We start from the raw sequence: 24,148 nt of genomic DNA, 5'->3' as shown, positions 1-24,148 counted from the left end.
AGTGATTTTTCTAGGAGGAAAAATATTTGATTTGATTCGTACTATTGTTTTCGTTTACACTAACTTGGTTTTTATGCAAATCTAGCAATTTTGTTGAACTTCTAAGACCATTTATACGATCTTTTACTCATTTTTTTTACTATTTTCAGTTCAATTGTTTAAATATTGTTAATATTGCCCAACCTTGCCAAAGGAATATCTGCTCCATTTCATAAATAAAAATAAGTTAATCTTAAATCATTATAAATATATAATTTAAAGTATTTACATTTCTTTCTGTCAATCCATAGCATCTGGAGACTGAGTCACTTACGGGACAATCATTTACGAGTTCTTAATAAATTGTCAATATATGAGATGATGTAAATTATTTCACATTAGACAATTGAATAATAAATAAGTAGGTACTTCCAAGAATTCGTCAGTAATTTTCACATTTTCTTACTCGTCTATTGTATGGATCTGTGGATTTTGTAACGTTATTCATTTTGAAAATGAGATTTAAGCATATTCGTTATGAAATGCATTTCCATGAGTTGTTTTTAAAAAGATGTATTTTTGTCAGTTCAATGATTGATTCTCATTTCCCGATGTTCATATAAATAGATGATAGAAAGTTTATTTAAAGAGACAAAATAAAATCGCCATACCATATGCACAAATTTAAGGACCATTGTCTCGAAAATGACGAAATTTATTTTCTGGTTCTATCTAGAAAACCTGTCATAAGGAAAAATCTAGAACATCTGTACTGGTAATATTTTATATTTAAGATGTCGAGATACATGTACTTATAATTTTGGAATGGAATAAAATTTTATTTTTTATTTTAATGAGTGTGTAACGTCGCTTTTTATTGGATAATCGTGACGTTGCTACTGTCAATTTATGAATTTATGAAGAAATCTCACTATTTTCTCCGAAGAGAGATGCTTGCTGTATTTTAAATTCGTTATATATATCTGACAGGTTATATGGCCCTTTATGAACGACTGTCTGCGATATAGCTAGGGTTATATCTCAAAAAAACACTTTAATATGGGGCCATATAACCTGTCGTACATTTATCGGCCGATAAGCAGAATAACTGTGTACTAGTATGGGGAGATCAATAAAAACAACTACAGTTTATAAAGTGAAAAATGGGCAAAGTTAATTATGCCATTATAACAAATATCTGTTAAGCAGAATCATATCCCCATATGTGGCTGAAAAATTCCGCAATGATATAATCTGGATATTGAACTACAGAATAAATTAACATAAAAGCAAAAGTGGCGTATAACTACCGAACTGAGAACTTGTGTTTAAGAAAAAAAAAATATAGCCACAATGTCATAAGAGATTTTATCTAGCTATAAACTATATATGAGCCGCGTCATGACAAAAACCAACGTTATGCGTTTGCGACCAGCATGGATCCAGACTAGCCGGGCGCATCCGCGCAGTCTGATCAGGATCCATGCTGTTCGCTATCAGTTTCTCTACTTGTAAAAGAGTTGGTAAGCGAACAGCATGGATCCTGATCAGACTGCGCAGATGCGCAGGCTGGTCTGGATCCATGCTTGTCGCAAACGCATTACGTTGGTTTTGTCATGACGCGGCTCAATTTTATTTAAAAAGACAAAATATAAAAGTGCACGCATCGAACATAATACTGATATTTCATATCTGTATCTTAAGAAATAATATATTTAAGGTCATCTCATACTAGTATGTTCGTGTTTTGAATACTTAAAATGTTGCAACATCATTGCATGTACTTTTATTAGTCTTATGTCACAGTATCTTTTACCCCGGTACGGAATATTAGACCCAACCTGTTGTAGAAAAACAATTAAAAACATTTAAAGTGCCCTATTTAAAATCATTCCTTTTTTGATTTGTTATACTTAAAGTAAATATATATTACACCTGTGTATGTTTTTATATGATAGCTGGTTCTTTTAAAAGTTGCTTTGGACCTCATTTCTGGATGAAAGGACTAAATATGTACTTCGCTCTAGCACACAAGAGTTTTGAAACTGGACAGTTACAGGAGTGATTTTCTGGAGCATCTAAATGGCTAACATCATATAATTCTGATCTCATTTTACCTGAATAGTGTTGGCGTTTAAAATTGAAGACAGTATATTTCTAAACCTAAAATTAAGCCCCAAATGTGACTGATTTACTATGGAATAAAGAGGGCTAGGATTGAGTTGGCCGAAATCATAATCCATATAAGTACATGTACATTAATGCAATAATGGCAAATTTGTTTTCTACATATAGCGAATATAATTCTTTAGCCTGTTCGCGGGCACTGCTTTCACCCATGTAACCAGTGCAGACCAAGATTAGTCGCATTTTAATCTAAAACCTGTTTGTATGTACATGCATTCTAGGCTTAATGAGGATCTTCCCACCCGTAAGGACACAAAAAGCAGCTTCCGCTGTCGAGAACGGACCCATTTTAAGCACAAAATGGTGATAATTTACCTCCGGAATATTAGCCAAAAATATGAATGTTGACCTAAAAGTATTTACTGCAGCAAGTAGGTTATTATATATGTATATAGTATCACCTACCTTGACATTTCAGTCAAATAAAGAATGCAGTTACAAAAACAACTTTTTTTCAATAGAAAATGTTTGAAAGAATTGCATTGAAGCGGATACGTTTCAATATGCCATGTATAACTACGCGTTCGGAATGCTGTAAACTTACTCTGTAATTGTTCAAACATATTCATTTATTCAAAAACTTCACTGAAATTATGTGATAAAGCTCCACATGGCATGCATTAAATCATAAAAATGAATTCCTTGGGGAAAAAGCAGGGAAAAAAGAGTATAAAAAACCTAGCAAAAAATGAATATTTGTTGTGCAATTTCAATCAAGCACCAAGACAAGTGTTCTATATAAAAAAGCTTTTTTTTAAAGTTTAATAATCATCCTCAGGGCTGGGAATCAAAACTGCGTCGTATTCTACAAAATGTAAACAAACGCCGCCATCTTGGAACGAAAAATGTATGTTTTTGTTTATAACTCTTTTTGTTGGAAATGACTGAAAACCAGATATATGTATTAACACGCTACACTATTTTCCGCTTCGTTCGGTATATGTTGCTTGCACAACTATTTTGTAAAACAAAAGTTATAGCGAACTTGCAACTCGAAGCGGGGCAGAATTTTTATGAAAATGTGTGGATACGACGCAGTTCATATTGCTTTATCTATCGTTTTTTCCTTCAAATCAATTATATATTTGTTTTAGAGTTCACCATAAACTTCGAAATATAATTTTGCATCATTTACTAAAATTTCATTAAAAAGAGATGTTTATTTTCTAAGAAAATAATGATTTTTACGAAATGATACGACGCAGTTGAAAATAAAATATGATACGACGCAGTAGTATTTTTGGCAGTCTTTTCAACAGGGATAATTTTGGCAATTTATTTCTATTTTATGGAATAATCACTTGCGCTAGATAAAAAAAACCCCAGATCATTTGCGGTGTATAGCTATGTTTCGTTGCTTTTGATTATTAAGAATGTCCAATATAACATTTAATTTGAAAGTTTACATTGCGGAAGCTACTTTTCAGTTAAACATGAACATGTTACCTAATTGATCATAATATCTGAAATAATTTCTTATATTTTTCTGTATGTTTAATATTATCCCTAAATTTTTTTTCTAAAAAAAAAATGTAGAAATCTATTAACTTGAATTCATTTTGGCTAGCTACGCTCTAAGTTAACTGGTTCTGTGTATTCTGGGTAATGATTGCTTTTTGTGGTTTGTCTTCAAACTTTCATTCTAGACATAAGCTTTACTAGGGGCGAGGACCTTAGGTGCGCCTTTGTGAATTATTTCAGGCAAAATGTTGAACTGCAGAGAACCAACTAGCTTGATAGGTTTTCCACACGAAAGAATAAAAAGTCCCTGGTGGTTTTCGAATTAATAGCAGTTCAGTTCAAGTGATTTGAATTCAGTAAACATAAACAGCTCGGCTTCGGTCGGACACACCTGTCTGATATTTTTTTCAACAAAATTTGTTAACGTCAGCTGTACAAATAAGCAGCTTTTTATTAATTTCTGGCGTGAAGTTTTAAGATTATAAATATTTGAATTAATTATAAAGAGAATAACATTTAAATTTCTTATTTCGGTATGACTGCAGAGAAATGTTCAATGTAAACAGGGGGTAATCCTCTGTGAAGTCATTTTCTGAAAACTTTTGTTTAAGTTTTCAGGCAATTCATTATCAAATAAAAATCACACTTTAGTATGAAGGTATGTTAAGCCTCGGTCTCACTTACTCCCGGCAGAGCCCAGGACCATCCCGGTAAGTTACCGGGATGATCCGGGACGATCCGGGATGAAATTATTGTTGCGGTCACACTTACCCCGGCAGCACTACGGTAGTTCCCTACTAACCACCCAGGATGCGCTCCGGATCATCCAGGCAGAGCCCAGGTGAAGCTACGGTTCATGCCGGTGCTTCCCCGGTTGTTCCCGGATGACGCCGGAAGAGCCCCGGTTGACCAAGGCAGAGCCCCGGTCGATCCAGGCAGAGCCCCGGCAGAGCCCAGGACGATCCAGGCAGAGCCCCGATAGAACCCCGGTGGATTGAAAACGCCCGAAAATGATAACTTTGATACATAATTTTTATTTAATATAATGTCTATTGTTCCAGAATAGTAATTCATGATGATTTTCTGAAAAATCCTTATGCCATACTGGATAGAAGGGAAATGGGAAGGCTTTTAATACAAACAAGTTCAATCATCACAAATTGTCCTTATTTTTTTGAAATGATCCGGGCTTTGCCGGGGCTCAACCGGGGCTCTACCGGGATCAACCGTAGCTCTACCTTTATCCTCCGGGGCTCTGCCTGTAGTTACCGGGGCTCTGTCGGCATATACCGGTGCTCTACCGTAGCTCTACCGTAACTCTACCGGCTATATCATACCCCGGATCATCCCCGGTTTGTGCCGGCAGAGCTACGGTGCTTTCCCGGTATCACCCCGGTCGTTCCCGGCAGAGCTAAGGATGATGCCGGCAAAGCTATACCTTCCCGGATCATCCCGGACCACCCCGGTGATATTAAATATTTTATTCCATCCGGGGTCGAATGCCGGATGTTACCGGATCATCCCTGATCATCCAGGACGTTGCCGGCAGAGTTACGGCAAACTCCTCACAGCGGTTACGTCACGCTTTGCTACTTTAACTGTACAGATCAGGGGAAGTAACCGCTGCGAGGAGTTTGGAGTTACGGATGTACCCCGGTTGTTCCCGGTCATACCCCGGTCGTTCCCGGATCACCCCGGACGTCTACCGGGGCTCTGCCGGGATGTAAGTGAGACTGTAGCTTTAAGATGCCATGTCTCTAGTCTGTTGAAAATTCGATGCGATAATCTGACCTAAATTTTCTTCAATACTGTTGAAAGATCATGTCTGCCTATATCTGTATCGGTGCACAGCGTAAAATACTTTTGCAAAACGGACACCTTCTTTACAAAATAATTTGTAGTTGTCTCATATGTAACTCGATTTTGAAAACTCAAAGTTTTTTGATGGAGAAGAATGATACTTAAGTGCAAATATAGAAAATACATTCCTTAGACCTTTCCTCATCGGCGATAAAGAAATGCAATACGACAAAATCAGCGGTAAAGTTCCGCGGCGCTGAACATAAAATGACTAATCCGAACGCATAACCTACTTGCAAAAATATATTTTAGCTTAACCATTTATAATATATTTTTAAAAATTTAATGTTCAGTTTCAAATAATAAAGCTCATCTGTTCTCACCGATTATTAAGAAAATGAATACAATAAAATCGGCACGTAAAAGACATAAGTACATTATGTAATAATGTAATTCTTTATCTTCTTTAAAAAAAATGTCATTCCTGATTAATACAGGGTCCAGGAGAGGTTACACTGGAATATTGAATTTTGTATCAAAAATAGTAATCACTCCCATTTCGAACTCACGAGAACAATTTTAGAAGCATGCTAAGGCAACACTGGAACACGTTCACGGTTGTCATATGGGTGTGCGATCACGTGTTTCAATGTACAATGTATATTGCATTTGATACAGCTTTTCGGAATTTACAGATGCTTATGATAGGAACTAATATGCGACGAAAATGCATCCTTAATAGAATTGTATTACATTTCCATTTTTATGGAACCAATGAGTGACCTCTGCTTTTGACTTTAGTTGTAAACAAGAAATGTTGTTGGACGTTACCGGTATTAGCATACCTAGCACATGATTTAAATAGTTTAACCAATATGCAGCCTGCAATGAAAATACAACTGCGTCGTATCATATTTTATTTTCAACTGCGTCGTATCATTTCGAAAAAATTATTATTTTCTTGGAAAATAAACAACTCTTTTTAATGAAAGTTTAGTAAATGATGCAAAATTATGTTTTGAAGTTAATGGTGAACTCTGAAAACGAGTATATAATTGATTTGAAGGAAAAAACGATAGATAAAGCAATATGAACTGCGTCGTATCCACACAATTGCATAAAAATTCTGCTCCACTTCGAGTTGCAAGTTCGCTATAACTTTTGATTTACAAAATGATTGTGCAAGCAACATATACCAGACGAAGCGGAAAATAGTGTAGCGTGTTAATACATATATCTGGTTTTCAGTCATTTCCAACAAAAAGAGTTATAAACAAAAACCTACATTTTCGTTCCAAGATGGCGGCGTTTGTTTACATTTTGTAGGATACGACGCAGTTTTGATTCCCAGCCCTGTCCTGCAGCCTTGCATCTTATTCACACACCGCCAGGGGGCGGGGGGGGGGCTACATACATACACATACATACATATATATATATATATATATTGACTTGTTCTTTGTTGATTGACTGGATTCAAAATCTGAGACAACAGTCGCTACTTTTCACTTTTGGCAGTTTGGTGTATGTGCGTCCGTCAGTCCGTACGTCGGTCTAGATTTATCCGGTCTATATCTTGCTCATTCTTTGAAGAGTTATGTAGTCTTATCATAAAATAGTTTGATACAAATATTCACCATGATAGGGTGGTGTGTCATTCGCAAAACCAGGTCCGCCACTCAAAGGCGAATGTCACACTTAGGGGTCGGCGCAAACCCCGTGTCCGGAGCATTCTACATGCGTGGCGGGATTTTAATATAACTTGTGCCAAATGTTCTCCATAGTGAGGCGGAGTGTCGCGCGAAAAATATCAAAATTTGCTTGTCCGCACTGTATTTTGCTTATGCTTTGATGTATTATGCTTTGTGGTCAGAGGATTTTTGTCGAGTCTGCTTACGCTGAGCTCGACATAGTTGTCAAAATAGCTGTTCAATGTTTGTGTGTGAGTGCGTGTATCTAAACTTGTCCATGCCATAACTTCTGTGTGCATGGAGGAATTTTCAAATAACATGCATTGAGTTTTTAAGGATAAATGTTCATCATAAGACACTGTTTCAAGCACATAAACATGGTCATCGGGTCAGAGGCCAAAAACACCTAAGATAATGCAATCTTGGGTATAAAGAGGATGTGTTGCGCACATCTCACCTATGTATACATCTTTCTCCTTGATCTGAAGCTTATAGGTTCAGGTTTGAATTAAGACGAGCGGGGGTTCGACATCCTGTCCGTCGGCATGTCTTAAAATTGATTCCGTGTAAATTTGGAGTTAATCTTTATGTCTTTCTTTGAATTTTGAAAAGCTGTTCCTTAAACATTTCAGTAGAATGAACAGTTTCTTTTCGAAGGTTATATGTAAAAAGCATGCAAAAGTTAATGTTCTGGTCTAATGTGCCAATTCATATTGTTGTTATGGTAACTAAAAGGCGATATGTTTTTGCTGCTTCTTGCAGGGTAATTAATGAACTCAACGAAACGAAAGTGGCCGAACGTGCGCTCAACACGGATAGGTTACATTCAGTTGGTAAACGTGAGAAAATAACAAACAAATATGCGAGTTTAATTCATCGTACAAAGACATAAATTTCTAAAAAAAAAAAGTGTAATGTTATGTGTTATTTATGTTACTGCATGAGTAGACACAGTAATATTTAAAATGAAGTTAGAATATGAAGTTGGGTAATATGCAAAAACAGTTGCAAGCACACACATTTAACTATGGTATATAAAGTTCTGTAACAAATTTTAAAGGCCCATCACACACCAGAAATGTTTTTATTTTCATTTCTCAAAATTTTTTTTTCCCATTTTGGTGTACTTTTTTAGGTTCGAAAAGCTACTCATTGGCAAAATACAAATACTCGAATCATTTATTTTTCTTCTGTTGCCTACAGATATAGTTATTTGGTATTTCGTATGGAATTTAAAATACTACTTTGTTTACATTTTGCTACATCTATAACAAATTATTTTACATAAAGCGCTACTTTCTTCAGGTAACAAACACCTAGCATGCTCTAAAACCATTATATAAACGTAATGAACTTCATGGTGGCCCTTTCTAAAGAAGTAAAAAAAATATGAGCCGCGTCACGACAAAACCAACGTAATGCGTTTGCGACCAGCATGGATCCAGACCAGCCTGCGCATCCGCGCAGTCTGATCAGGATCCATGCTGTTCGCTATCAGTTTCTCTACTTGTAATAGGGTTTGTAAGCGAACAGCATGGATCCTGATCAGACTGCGCGGATGCGCAGGCTGGTCTGGATCCATGCTGGTCGCAAACCCATTATGTTGGTTTTGTCGTGACGCGGCTTATATATATTATTTTTTGAGGCATCATGTGCCTTTAATAGAGATCAGTAATAGAGAGGCAAAAACAAACATCGCAAATAAACTCAAACGAGAGATAAATGTGACGATTATTTATTTATCTTCTTATGATCATCTAAACGCAAAACTGTTTTTGTCACTGATCATTAGATTAACTATGATATGATTAATTGCATAACCTGCGTTTTTTGGTAAATTGAAAAGTTGTGATAGATGCACAAATAATTTACACAAAATAAGTTTTAACAGTGTGCGTGTGTGTGCTAAAGAGTTTGTGTTGCGTGATTTTCTAGTATGTAACTTTTGTTAATAAACTCAAGATTACATGTCCCAAATATCTAAAGTATGGTCTATGTAATCTAAGTGACCCTCCTGGTCAGGTCCAACTTCGACCCAACCAAAGAAGCATGATTTTCATAAAGTTTGTATAGGACCACAATCGGATGCTACAATCCAAATATCTAATCTAATCTAATGATGGTCATAGTGGTTCCTGCTGATAAGACTTCTATAGTTTGCTTTCTTTGTAAACTAAGTTCCCCCTGGGCTTTGTCATTAAACTATGGGCGAAATACATACATTTACGGCAATGCATGCCAAATACTTAAGCTCTGGGTAGATTCATATAAGAGACTCTAAATATGTATGTAATTCTGTATAAATTTCTGTAAATAAAGTGACCCCTAGGGCAGGGCAAATTATGAATAAGGAGCTTGGTTTTTTTAAAAGACCATAAGATGATGCCGCAAGCCAAATATCTAGGCTCTATGCACTGTGGTTTCTAAATTAGTTTTTTTTAAAACCCATAATTTAAGTCTGACTTGTGACCAAAAGGACGTGATTTGTGTAAGTTCTATTAAGGTCCGCTTGGCAATACTACATGCCAACATACCAAAGCTTTGTACATTGTAGTTTCAAACAAATTATCTAAAATCTACTGTGCTTTCTTACAGGGGTGGTTCTATGATTTCTGGTAAGTTGTGGCGCAAGGGAAATTAGGGGCTGACAATGTACAAGACCATCCGCTTGTATGAGTAGCTACGAGTGGGGATAGGTACAGGAGGAGTCCCTCGGGGAAAATATGTGGACAAAAGGTGTGAAATTGTGCAGTTGGACCCTTTTTGTTGTATTCAGACATTCAAATACGGTTTGTCAATGTTAATGCTGTCCCGATCTCCCATTTCAACAGTACTAAATGATTACTGGGTGACAGACAGAAAGCGGAGATGGAAAATATTGACCAATGCGAGCATCGATCGTTACGTTGACATTTGCGAGTAGAAAATTTTGAATACAAATTTTTAATAAGAACAGCTAATCTTTTAAATTCAGGTGATTAAGGGTTTATTTGGGAACATTTCAGAAGTGGATGTGAAGGCGGCGCGAATGCACCTGTTTTATTTAAGTGTATCAAAACTAGCGACTCCCAGTGCGGGCATATTTTGACCCCATGAACATAATTAATACAGCCTTTGTAACAGACACAAGGTGATGCCAAATATGTAAAGCTCTGGGTTTCATCTTAAAAGTACATGTTTAGCTGCAGTGACTTAGTTATGCATTAGAATAGAAGCATTCATGTAGTATTTGTAGAGGATCGCCAACAGTAAAGTTTGATCAAAACCCACCTTGTGGTTTAGGAGGAAATGTATGTGTGTGGATAATGGCAGTTGATATACCGTCATAGAAAGGGTAATATTATGTCAAGGTTCTTGAACTTTCAATTTTTTTTTTCATTTGAAATTTTACATTTTTAAAACACATTTTTTACCCGGTGTCCTACTTGTGCAACCAATCCAAACCATTTTTTGGAAACCAATCTCACAGGTGGGATAAAAAATAAGACAAAAACAATGTCATGATTTTCTCAATTCTTAATCCGAAGAACACATGGGTCAGCAGTATAGGCAATAAAATCATGCACTGGACAATCATAGTGTAGTTTTAATTGTTCATTATACAAGCTATAAATTGCAAGGTTACAGTCTAATAATTAAATGCATGTAACATCAGCTTTATATAGTACAGGCATTTCAAAGTTTAAACTTGTTGTTGTTGTTAACCACTGGCTGGGGAAAAAACCCACTAATTTCTTAAAATAGTTAACCAATCACTGTGCCTTAACTAACTAAACTGATTCAAAATCAAAATAAATTATATACCAGTTATCAAATTCATTCAAAATGAAAATATTTGTTATCAATTCAGAAGTAAACAAGAAGTAAACAAGTTGGCCTTGAAATAAAATCTTGAATGGTGATTCAATTGTGACTTTTGGTTAAATTTGCCCAATATATCAAGTTCTTATTTAGCATTTTAATATAAAGAGTGAAACCCTGAATATTAAACTGGTATCTGAACCAATGCAATAAGTTGTAAACAAGTTAAAATTATTATGATAAGCAATCAACAAAGAAAAATCTGTTATTTAAACAAACGTACAAGTGCACCTAGAAATCATTCCCGGTACATAAATAGCATATGTAAGGTGCATGAACATTCTTTCAAAATTGAAAAATGTCTTTAAAAATAAACACAACCTGTAATTAAGAAATCCTATAATATCTTGTTATGCCCATATTTCTTTAATATCAAAAAACTAATATTTAAACTCTGTTAGATATAGTCATTTAATATCAGCTATAAATAATCCATTCATTTTCCTAATATGGCAAGAGCTTGTTTTAAATGCTAAGAGTATTAGTTACAGAAATTTGCCACATGTACAAGGTCTGACCGGACATTCCTCTACACCATCGGTTACTTGGTATATGTATTTAGGTACCATCAAAGCTTACACTGAGTAATTCTATGTTAAAAGCTTAACAAATGTGTTAGTATGTGTAACTTGGCAAGACTTTATGCTTGTATTTCTTTTATATTTAAATACATGTAATTATTATTTCTTTCTTGCATGTCGTACTGGTGTGAGTTTCGAGCTGGAAGAAGGTGTACTGGCTTTATTTGCAATATTTGAAGGTGTGCTTGATTTCAGCGCCAATGAAGATGTAGGTGTACTTGATTTGTTAACCATGTTCATTCTCTGTGGTGTGGAATATGTTCTAGCTGGTGAAGAAGGATCATTCTGGAATAGGCAAAAATCAAATAAAAGAATGAAATTACACATTTACACATAATGTATCTAAAAGAATGGTTATAGTCACATTTTGTTGTTGATCTTTTCTGATCTTTGTGTCATAAACTATCTTTGTGTCATAAAATATTATGTATAACTTCAAACACAATATGACCCCATAATGCAATTTATTTAAGGTACAGTTTCCATTAAATTTAATGCTTAAAAATATTTCTTGCATTTAAAACAAGTTATTTTGTTTAAGTACAAACAACATACTAAATGTTTGATAAATACAACTTGCATGCAAAAGAACACAGTTTACACACATGATTATAAATCTTTACAGTAAGGAGATAAAAATACAAGATAAAACAAGAGCACTGCCATCTGGTGTTAACGGTCATCTGTAAAGGGCAACAACTATCAATATCCACTTTTTATAAATATTATAGATTAAAAAGGGATATAACTCCTAAAATATTGCTTTCAGGAAAATAGTCTTACAACAATGCATGGTCATGATTATCAAGGATTCCAATTATCATGTTGATATCTTTCATTATAAGTTTTGAAATTATAACTCATTCTGACAAAAATTATAAAATAAAATGGGGCATAACTCTAAAGCTTTTCATAAAGTTTAATGGAATTTTCAAGTATCAAACTGGTGGTTTTCTACAAATAAATTTTTGGGGTTTAAATTATTTCAGGAATGAACCTGAATAACTCAAATTGAGCAAAAGTTTTGTTAACCGCCAATATAATATCGAACAGACGTTAAGGATATGTGACAAGACAGATGTAATGTGTATGTGATCTAACAGTTATGAAGGATATATGATCTGACAGCTGTGAAGGGTATTTGATCTGACAGCTGTGAAGAGTATATCATCAGACAGTTGTGAATAGTTTGTGATCTTACTACTTGAAGAGTATGTGATCTGACAGCTGTGAAGGGTATGTGATTTTACTGATTGAAAAGTATGAGATCTGACACATGGAAGGGTATGTGATCTAACAGCTGTGAAGGGTTTGTGATCTTACTGCTTGAAGGGTATGTGATCTAACAGCTGTGAAGGGTATGTGATCGGACAACTTTGAAGGGTTTGTGATTTAACTGTTGTGGAGGGTTTGTGATCTAACTGCTGTGGAGGGTTTGTGATCTAACAGCTGTGAAGGGTTTGTGATCTGACAGCTGTGGAGGGTATGTGATCTAACAGCTGTGAAGGGTATGTGATCTAACAGCTGTGAAGGGTTTGTGATCTACTTGCTGTGGAGGGTATGTGATCTAACTGCTGTGGAGGGTTTGTGATCTAACAGCAGTGTAGGGTATGTGATTGACAGATGTATATGGTATGTGATCTTACAGCAGTGTAGGGTATGTGATCTGACAGCTGTGTAGGGTATGTGATTGACAGATGTGTATGGTATGTGATCTTACAGCAGTGAAGTGTATGTGATCTGACAGCTGTGAAGGGTATGCTGATCAATCAAAGCTATAATTATTCAATCTTTGGTACTTTTTTCAGATCTTTCAAAATGATATGGCTGCTATGAAGTGTGGATTCAAGTGGGGACTTCCCAAATTACTCATTATCATGAATAAATCTCATAAAAAAATCTATTTTCAATATGATATATTCTAGTTAACTGAGTATACAAACAATAAAAAAAACAAGACTATATAGTGAACAGTGAAAAACTGTACTATATAAACAAACATCAAACCATAACACAACATGCAAAAGCAAACACATTAAAAAGACTGGACGTAAATAATGTGTAAATAAATATACAAGAATATATAACAAGCAAATAACCAATCTAGGGATTATACCTTAACTTCAATGCACACCTCCTGCAACAAATTTATGATTGGCCAGATTTTAAAAGATGAAATTTTATCTTTAATCAGGAAGTATCACATTTGTATCAATTCACACCAAAAAAAAACCTTAAATAAAAGTGGGCAAGCTGCCAAACTTGTGAATAAATAAGGATGAAAAAATGACTGAATATAAATTTTGCCTCCAAACCATTGTCAAATATAATAAGATATATCAAATTTTATGGTCATAGGAAGACTGCCAATCTCCATTAAAATATTTTTCTAGGCTCGAGTAAGCTTCCAAAGTAGAAATTTGAACATTTTATAAGACAGCTTAATAAACTAACCAAAACAAAATATCTAGAATAGGGTCAAAACCTAACAGGATAAAAGGGAAGTAGATTACAATGTTAGTTGCTTCACCGTATCATGCACAATGACAGGGAAAAAAAGATGATAATCTTATATATTAACAAAGGAAAGATTCTTACTGATGATGAATGATGATAAGGTGATGATGATGTTGATGATTTAGGTTCGTACTCCACGACGTGGTGTCTGAAACGCCTAATATAGACATACACATAGGTGATTATCATTAAAGTTGTTAAACCATAAATTAACAAAAACATTATCAACAACGCTAGGCCATTCAAAATTATGTTCCATCAAGTTGGTTTGTGCCAGCAGGTGTGTAGACGGTAGCTTGCACTGTCCAGTACTATTCATGAACAGGTGCAATTTAACCAAACCTGCAACTGTTTCAATTTTACTGTTTTAGGCGTTCTTTAGAGACTATTTTTTCCCCCCAATTTTAGCTCAAATTGATAATTTAAAGCAAATTTTAACTTTACTGATTCATTTAATGTTTGCCAAAATCTTACAGCTTTCATTAGAATACAATATTTTCCAACATTTTTCAATAAAAGAACAAGTAAATTCAGGAATAGATTAAGTTTTATTTTAAAATCATTTGACATGTATAAAGTATCTTTGCATACTGTCATAAAATCGCTAAAACATAATTACATTATTTTGAATGGCCTTTGCAACTTTGAGCAGCAACAGATGTTAGAATAAGATAACGTTTAATTATTAACAAAAACTTTGTTGGTAGTGAGAAGAAATTTTAATGTGCAAAATTATTATTAATGTGTTTGTAACCAGAAAAACAAACGTAAATGAAAATGAAATACAGTGATAAATACAGATATTAATAGTAATTTCAAGTTATTTAAAAGTGGCTTGCTTTTAAAGCAGCATGCCTCCAGATTCACACTTATTTTCATGAAAATTTTAGAAATGTATTTAAAAGTGAAATAATTTACACATTGCAAGCAGCACTTGTAATCCATATAAATTACAAAAATAGGTCAAAATAAGCAAAAATAGTTAGTAACTCAGTAGAAATATGATGACAAATACTGTAAAATCAGTCCTAATTGCATATACCATGTAAATTATTACTTGAATCTTAAATCTTTTTACTTTTCTTAAAATCTTACTACATTTTTCTCAAGTTTAATTTTCTTTGGCTCATCTGGAGGCATGCACCTTTAAACATTTTCTTCCTTCTGACTAATTTTATGCCACACCTGCACTTAGTTGTACAGTGTCTTTCAAGCTTAGCTGGTGAGGAAGGTCTCAGGTGCCCCTCCATGCATTATTTCAGACACAAACAGGCATCTATGTAGAACCACAGACCTTAATTTTGCTGGACAGCTTTTTTAAATGTAGGAGTTCAAAGTATGTACAGGACAGTGTGGTGCAAGTGATCAAGATAGAGTTAAGTCATATTTCAGAGTTAAAAACCCTGATCAATGCATTAAATGACAACTTGATGAGTGGAGTGTTAATATTTGCAGTGAAGACAGTCAATAAACTCATTTGGAATAAAATTATTGAAATAAATCTTAGTGTTTACCTCTGTCCCATCCCCATTCTCCAACTTTCTAGTGGCTGCACCAAGTTCTACATTCCTAACACGCTGTGCAAAATTGAGGGAACAGATTGTCTCCCCTTCATTTTTCCTAACTGGGGCAATCTGCGTGATCATGAGAGTTTTACTATCACCACCTACAAAGAATTATAAGCTGTACAAATCTCATTTGATACAAATAAAAATGGTCAAAGACAGAAATGGCCGGGTTGCATTTTAAATATCATGATGCTGTAGAATTACGAAAATTTTCTACCATTAACGTCAAAAAATAATTTAACTAAGTCGGTAAACAGGAAGTGGATGAGCGACAGACCTGAAATCGAAATCCCACCATATGAGACCACATGTTAATGCTGTATACCAAATATCAAGAGGCTGTGATAATTCAGTGCTGAGAAAACTGTTATGAAAAATTTTTCCCTGCCCACACGCCGCATGACATTCACCATACTATAACCAGGGTTTGCACTTGTGCAACCCAGCCAAAAATGCTATATTTGTTATCAATAGTGACAAAAATAATTATTGACCTAAAAAGGCAGACTGGCTCTATAACACAAGAAAGACCCCTTCAAGCATAATTTTGACTATATAAAGGGAAATAACCCTTTCCCCAGTTGAACATATTAAGACACTGTCAGCATGCAACTAGTAACTCACTATACAGTTTGGTGACATTTCATTAAACATTACATGATGGAATGGACAAATAGTCACCTCAGTGCAGTAACAAGCTAACTCCTAGTAAATCATATAAGGAGTTAACCCATTACTGCACTAAGGTGACAAAATAATTATCAAAATAACACCATTTCTTTTCCAAATCATAAGCAATTATATGTGTAGTAAAATATAAACTTACCTAATGAATCTTGCAATAAGTAGGTCAACTTGGAGTTTCTGTAAGGGATGTAACTCTGCTTTGACCTTAAAGCAAAGATTACGTCCCCTAGTGATGACAGTGACTTGTTTATACACTGGGCTTCTTTCAGTCTAGCACCATCAGCCTTAGACTTGCTTACTCTCTCTGAGCCAGCCAGATCAACAAGATTGAGCTTGCCTGTAAATCAAAATAATTCTCTACATGTGTTGTTTACACAACAGTGATCTGTTCTTTAAGCATAAATTGTGTACATAGTGGTGAATTTGTGTATGTTTAGGTATAAATCTACAGTCCGAAGCATGACTTAATTATTAGAAATGAACTTTTAATATTTTTCATCCTCCCTCACTTGGATACTGACTTTCATCACATAGAAGAATTAAACCTGTGTCTGCAACAGTTATAAAAGAAGAAATTCTATAAAACATAACATTAATTCAAAGAATGATTTGCACATTAAAGGGGTATAATTATGTGATTTACTGACTTTCATCACATAGAAGAATTAAACCTGTGTCTGCATCAGTTATAAAAGAAGAAATTCTATAAAACATAACAATATTTCAAAGAATGATATGCACATTTAAGAGATATATGTGAAAAGAGAAAGAAATAACATTAAGTAACATGAATTACTAATGTACATGTATAACTGTATTAACCTTTAGCCTGCTGGATGCTATAAATTCTACCAATGCAACCATGGATGCTATAAATTCTACCAATGCAACCATGGATGCTATAAATTCTACCAATGCAACCATGGATGCTATAAATTCTACCAATGCAACCATGGATGCTATAAATTCTACCAATGCAACCAGTGTGGACCAAGATCAGCCAGTACATAATATCATCTGATCATGGTCTGCACTGTTCACTCAGAACAAATCTTAAAATTGTCCCTAAAAATGGTGAATGGTCTTGTCCAGATTAAAAGATGGGCAAATCCATTCAAGATTTCTATTGGTTTTATTTGGCTTAAAGGCACACAAACACAATTTATATCATACTGCGCAAAAACAGGAAAGATGATTTTGTTTAACCTCGGGTGCAACAAACTTAAAGCAACAGTAGGGGTCAAAAAAAATTTGGGGGTGGGTGTATATATATTATTATATATTTGATATTGAAATGAAAAGGATTAGATGTAACAAACCTGTGGTTTTAGCAGCAGTGGTTTTATTGAAGCCTATCACAGTTACACATAGGAGAGCGTGAGATCGTGAAGAATGTTCATTCATGTTCGTGGCTGCCGTGGCACGGTTCTGTGTTCCTATTCTGAAACACTGTAGAGAAACAATTAAACCCTTTGAGACAACAAAAGAGATAACGACGAGACAGGCGATTGTTGCTTTAATTTAACATATATAAATTTATGGCTGGTCAAGTAAATGTTTAGTGAGTGAATGACCAAGTATCTTGCATGATTAGAATATCTACGAATGATAACATTCTGTGCAACTAAAAACAAACTTTAGATATGTCAAATAAAATATCAAACTGTTTCCAGTAGTCTACAAATATTATCCTTTTATAGAATGGTCATTATGCAGTCAATTGTTGGTTTTCAAATTTCTATTAGTTACATTGAAAAAAAAAATAAAATAATCATACATGCCATAATTTTTACACTCATTTCCGGGACACTTTTCATTTGGAGGTGGGGCATTGATCAGCAAACGTATTTTTTTTTAAAATTTACATAGTGGCATACAACCTATATTACCAGTATTTACAACTTGCAAATTTAATGACACCATAAACAAAAGACAGAATGTCAATAAATATTAATAGTTTTTCTATCATTTTTAAGTATTTAGGCATCGTTAATTCAATCAGTCACAGAATAGAATAAAGCTATGTTAAGTAATGACAATTAGCCATGTCGTTAACCTGAAACATTCGCTGAATCTTGTAGATTTTATCACCTCAAATTTAGCGGTAATTTTCACGGTGTTTGACCACTAATAGGATTAAATTTATACTGGCCAGTTGTTAATTACAGTGTATGACACCTTCGCTCAGGAAGCCACATGGGGTAAACAATTAATCTTTTAATTGATCAAAATTATTGCCGATAATTATTTGTTGGAAGGGGCACGTAGATATACCAATCAAAGGATTAGTGTCACCATTACTGTTAGGGGATAATCGCTCGTTATTAGCGTTCTAGACTAGTTTATAAAACTTGACAATAAAATTATATAAAAATGTAAAATTTCTTGCTTCAAAGTCGATTATTTTAGATTTTTTTTTACCGGGACATAAATCATCTCAGGGACAGACACCTTATTTCCGGGACTGTCCTGGGTATACGGGACGTTATGGCATGTATGAAATAATTCATTAATATATAAAAATTCATATTCTACAAATAACAAGAAATATGTATCTGCTGCATTCAATTTTAAACAAGCTGTTCAAGACACATCAAATGTTAAATATTTGATTTAATCCTGAGCTAGCATCATATTTTATTAAGTCCTCAGCTAGCATCTACTATATTGAGCTAATATTTACCTCATTTACATCTGCTACTGACTGTACAGTAACATAACACAGTCCAGGTATATGATAGCCACCGTCCGGGTTCATCTTCACCTCCATCTTAAATGATGTATCATCACCTAGAAGGTCTCTGGTAAATAGAATAGGAAAAATAAAACAACCATGAATACACAGAAATATCCTGATTACAAACACAAAATTATCTATTAAACATTGCGCTTAAAAGAAATAAGCATCATTCTACCTCATATTTTTCCTGCAAAATAAATAAAATTTAATATTTTGTAAATACACCCTATGTAATTTATTAAATGGCCATATTTTAGAACGGTTAATTGCAAGAATGAAAACAAAATTTTAGTGAAATTTGAACAGCATTACTTCAAAACATATTATGGAAATGATAATACGCAATCTTACATTCAGTATGCATTTGAGTAATGCAGAAATTTGGCACTTCTGATGATTCCCCACCCCCCCCCTCCGAAATATTCGAGAAAATAATCTTGGCTTGGAATCACTTGGATATTAACCCTTTGATACACTATTTATCCCTCACCCTAATGTAACCATAAGTAATTAGCCTCTGCCTCCACTTTAGAACCAAGAAAGCCTTGCTGCACCTGACCTGAAAGCTCAATTTTTGTACCTTTACACTTCAGATGGACTGTCCCAAATTTAAATCAAACGCAGGCCAAATTCATAACACAAAATCAGGTTGTGAAGGGTTAAAATGGAGGAAGATTTTGAGACAGTATAAAGTACCTGATCATTTCGTTGTATATTTCTATCACACTAACAGTAATGCTGAACTCCCAGTCTACCCTGGCCGCTGTCTCCTCAAACAGTTCTGCTAGAGCTCTCTGGTTTATGCCTGGATTACTCTCAGTACCCTGTTAATCATATAATGTTGATTCTATATTACGTCAATCATACAATGTTGATTCTGTATTAAGTCAATCATACAATGCTGATTCTATATATCGTCAATCATACAATGTTGATTCTATATATTGTCAATCATACAATGCTGATTCTATATATCGTCAATCATACAATGTTGATTCTATATATTGTAAATCATACAATGTTGATTCTATATATTGTCAATCATACAATGCTGATTTCTATATATCGTCAATCATACAATGTTGATTATATATATTGTCAATCATACAATGCTGATTCTATATATCGTCAATCATACAATGTTGATTCTATATATTGTAAATCATTACAATGTTGATTCTATATATTGTCAATCATACAATGCTGATTCTATATATCGTCAATCATACAATGTTGATTATATATATTGTCAATCATACAATGCTGATTCTATATATCGTCAATCATACAATGTTGATTCTATATATTGTAAATCATACAATGTTGATTCTATATATTGTCAATCATACAATGCTGATTCTATACATCGTCAATCATACAATGTTGATTCTATATATTGTCAATCATACAATGCTGATTCTATATATCGTAAATCATACAATGTTGATTCTATATATTGTCAATCATACAATGCTGATTCTATATATCGTCAATCATACAATGCTGATTCTATATATCATCAATCACACAATGTTGATTCTATATTTAGTCAATCATACAATGTTGATTCTATATATCGTCAATCATGCAATGTTGATTCTATATATCGTCAATCATGCAATGTTGATTCTATATTAAACATGGAACAATACATAGCAAATCAAAAGGATACAGGGTGTGCCCACACATTTCACTGTTTTGTAAGTCTATGAACTGACAGTAACACTGATAAACAGGAAAGGGCAAATTTATATCCCCCAAACCCCAAGCAGTGAAGGGCATAAAAACAGAAAATATTTTTATGCTTTATTGTAGTATTTACTTAGTGAAAAAAAAATATATAGAATTTAGCAACACTCTTTCATGTTTACAAAATAATGCTTTATAATGTCAATTCTAGACAAATAATTTCATTTGTGTATTAGGTTGATGTTATACTAGGAATTATAACCATCAAATGACCAAAGTTGAGGTTAATTCAGCCATGAAGAAATGAAAGCTATGGATATTTTTCATTAATCATGTATTATCACATTCAGAGATCGAACATATAAGACTAAAAAAAAAAATACAGCAGCAATGTACCTTTGTACTTCAGCAAAGCATCTTAATCATTTAACCTACCTCCATGGTATAAGTTTTACCACTTCCAGTCTGACCATAGGCAAATATACATACATTATAACCATCTATACATGATGTTACCAATGCCTTCACTTCCTCAAATACCTAAAATGATAAATTATATCTTTAAATAAACACATTTTTAGTGATGACATGACTGTAAAATGTACAAAAATTCAAGTAATATTTGCAGACAGGCTACTGGTTTCCTAGCACTTTCCGGCCACAAATTCAGTACCATAAAGCAATATTAAGATGATTTTATCAGACAAACAGAACTACCCAACCTTTTCCGTGTCGTCTGTAAAAATATTTTCTGATGTATTGATTTACTTAAAATGGGGTCTTAGTTATTGCGCATGGATTTATTTTATAATGATTTGTTTCCAAATTTATACTGATTTTCCTGTAAAACACTGATTTAAAGGAACTGATATACTATTTATTTCAATCCTTACAGAAATTTTGTACAAGAACAGAAATTAAGATCTGTTGATCAGATAAAAAAATCCTGTTATATTTATAAAAACAAAAGATAGTAAAATTTGATTAATTACCTGGTTTTGTGTACTTTTTTCACCAAACACTTTATCTACGTCAAAGGTCTGTGTTCTACCTTTACTGTTGATATATAGTACACCGTCATCATCATTATCTAGACTAACAATGTTCTCAGCCTGCTGACCGTTACCATCTTCTTTAATGAGAGGTCGTACACGACAAAATACCCGTATATTACCTAAACACACAAAATATAATCATAAATCTACAACAATTTCAAGACAAAAAACCCATGTATTACCTAAACGGACAAAATATAAACATAAATATATCTTTAATCAGAGATCTTATGCTACAAAATACTCATATATTACCTAAACACACAAAATATAAACATAAATCTACAAGTAACAATGATAACAAAATTTGTATCACAGTATGAAAAACAAACAAAAAAATAAGTCCCAGATTAAAAAAAACAAACTTCTATCCCAAATCTGTTACCATGACGTTTCCTGAATTCTGAGAATTTGACAGTGAAGCTCAGTCATTAAGTTTACATTTCTTTCATACTGATCATATAATATTGTCACCTTAGTGCAGTAAACAGGTAAACTCGTCTCCTATTAAATTTAAATGGGTGTTAACCTCTTACTTCCCTAAGGTGAATTTATACACCTATGACAGTTATAATGTCTTCCCGTAACAACTTTAATTTGTTTGTTTGTTTAATTTGGTTTGACGTCACACCGACACCGTATAGGTCATATGGCGACATTCCAGCTTTACTGGTGGAGGAAGACATCAAGTGCCCTTCGTGCAAGTGGTTTGAAGTCAAAGACCTTAACCACTCGGCCACGGACGCCTACAACTTTAATCTAATGAAACATCTTTATTCTATTGAACATTAAGCCCTTATTCTATTGAACATTATGACACCTTAGTGCATCAAATGGGTAAAGCTCTTCTTAATTTAATATTAGTTAACCAGTTATTGCACTTAGGTGACAATTAATATAAAGTTTACCATACCTTTAAGTTCAACAAGTTCATTATGATATTTTTTCCTCAGTCTCATCTCCTTCTGATATTTCTGTACCAGTTCCTTGTTGTACTCACTAACACCTGTTATAGCACCTGCCACCTGTAAAACATGAAAATTACAACATCACAAAACTTTTCAGCAAGGCTTTGTTTTCTCACAGGTAGTGTAAGGGGTCCTTCACTTAAATTTGGAGAAAAATAAAACGGAATGTAGAAAAAACTTAATGTAAATTTTATTTTATTAAAAAATGAATGATTTGTCTTCTCATAGGTAAGGGAAGGGGCCCTTCCCTTAATTTGGGGGGGGGGGGAATTCATATTAATTTAATCTAATTCTATTTTAAAGAATTTTCTTCAGATAAATTAGCACTTTAAGGGCCCCTGCTAATGAAGTGAAAAACGCCCTGTAAATTCATGATGTGATATTGCCTGTATATATTTTCAAGGTGATGCAAGTATCATGTTTTTGTTCATCATTAAACACATAACATATGAAAAATTACATAAAACAATTGCTCATCAAATATTGATTTCTTTTCTTTTCCATTATTTTCCGGCTTAAAATTTCATGTGATAAAAAAAAGAATTTTACATGTTGTCAATATAGACTGGCATTAAACCTGTCAAAGAAAATATAACAAACCAAGCCTAAGAATTGTTTTATAAAATTTTCCTTCTTTTTTTAAATAGAAAAACCTATATTTAAGACCACCTCTAAATAAAGACCAACCTGTAACTAAAGACCACTTTTATGACAAACCTTCATTGACAGCCCATGGCCTTTTTTCACAGGTTTGACAAAATAAATTTCTATGATATGTCTAATTAATGCTAATCAAGTTGCATACATGTACTAGACCATTAAGCTCTAAACAAAATCATATGAAGATTACATAAATTCAAACAAACCTCTTTCTTCACACTGTTGACAGTTTTACGTATAATTTTAGGAAACTGTGTAACCTCTTTCTGCAGGAGTATATAAGATTCTATAAACTCGGACAAGATAGGCTGTATGTTACGTAGCTGATCAATCAATTCACTGTACTTGGTTTCCAGGAACAACATTTTCTCTGCCGTCGTCTGTCTCTCCGTCTGTACAGCCTCCTCAATCTGTACAGCAAAGGCTTGCTGCATCTAAAATATACATTAACAACATTGAAATTGAACAAAATATAGGTTTCTTTAAACTATAAGTGAAAATTTAGAAATTATATCCATTGGTATAGTTTTAATTTTAAAGAATTTAGAATGTTTTGATGCTTTCTGCTACTATGTATGTATTTTAGGTTGAATGAGGGTGCATTCACCCTATTAGGCACCGAGAGTATGACAATGTCACCATTCATGTCACCTTAAACGATAATATCTGCCAGAAGATGACCTATTAATTCTAAAATTCTAGTA

General features: G+C 33.8%; 1 protein-coding gene across 4 annotated transcripts; it reads right to left on the bottom strand.

Annotated features, from left to right (window-relative positions):
• Positions 1 to 11,653: 11,653 nt before the first annotated feature.
• On the bottom strand, positions 11,654 to 23,878 carry LOC132750346 (kinesin-like protein KIFC3; the record flags this gene model as incomplete). Of its 4 annotated transcripts, XR_009628533.1 has the most annotated exon segments (12): positions 11,654 to 11,845; positions 13,677 to 13,697; positions 14,159 to 14,234; positions 15,592 to 15,743; positions 16,472 to 16,669; positions 17,652 to 17,781; positions 19,016 to 19,133; positions 19,769 to 19,896; positions 21,197 to 21,301; positions 21,754 to 21,935; positions 22,730 to 22,841; positions 23,651 to 23,878. XR_009628533.1 is itself a non-coding variant. In XM_060740311.1 (11 exon segments), coding segments are annotated over 10 exon segments (1,389 nt in total), but the record flags the coding sequence as incomplete, so codon positions are not given.
• Between the last annotated feature and the right edge of the window lie 270 nt (positions 23,879 to 24,148).

Source organism: Ruditapes philippinarum, unplaced genomic scaffold (assembly GCF_026571515.1).
Source record: "Ruditapes philippinarum isolate M1 unplaced genomic scaffold, ASM2657151v2 ctg1780_1_1_1_1, whole genome shotgun sequence".
Taxonomy (NCBI): Eukaryota; Metazoa; Mollusca; class Bivalvia; order Venerida; family Veneridae; genus Ruditapes; species Ruditapes philippinarum.
The sequence above is the reverse complement of the archived record's forward strand: the minus strand, read 5'-3'. Positions and strand labels throughout refer to the sequence as shown.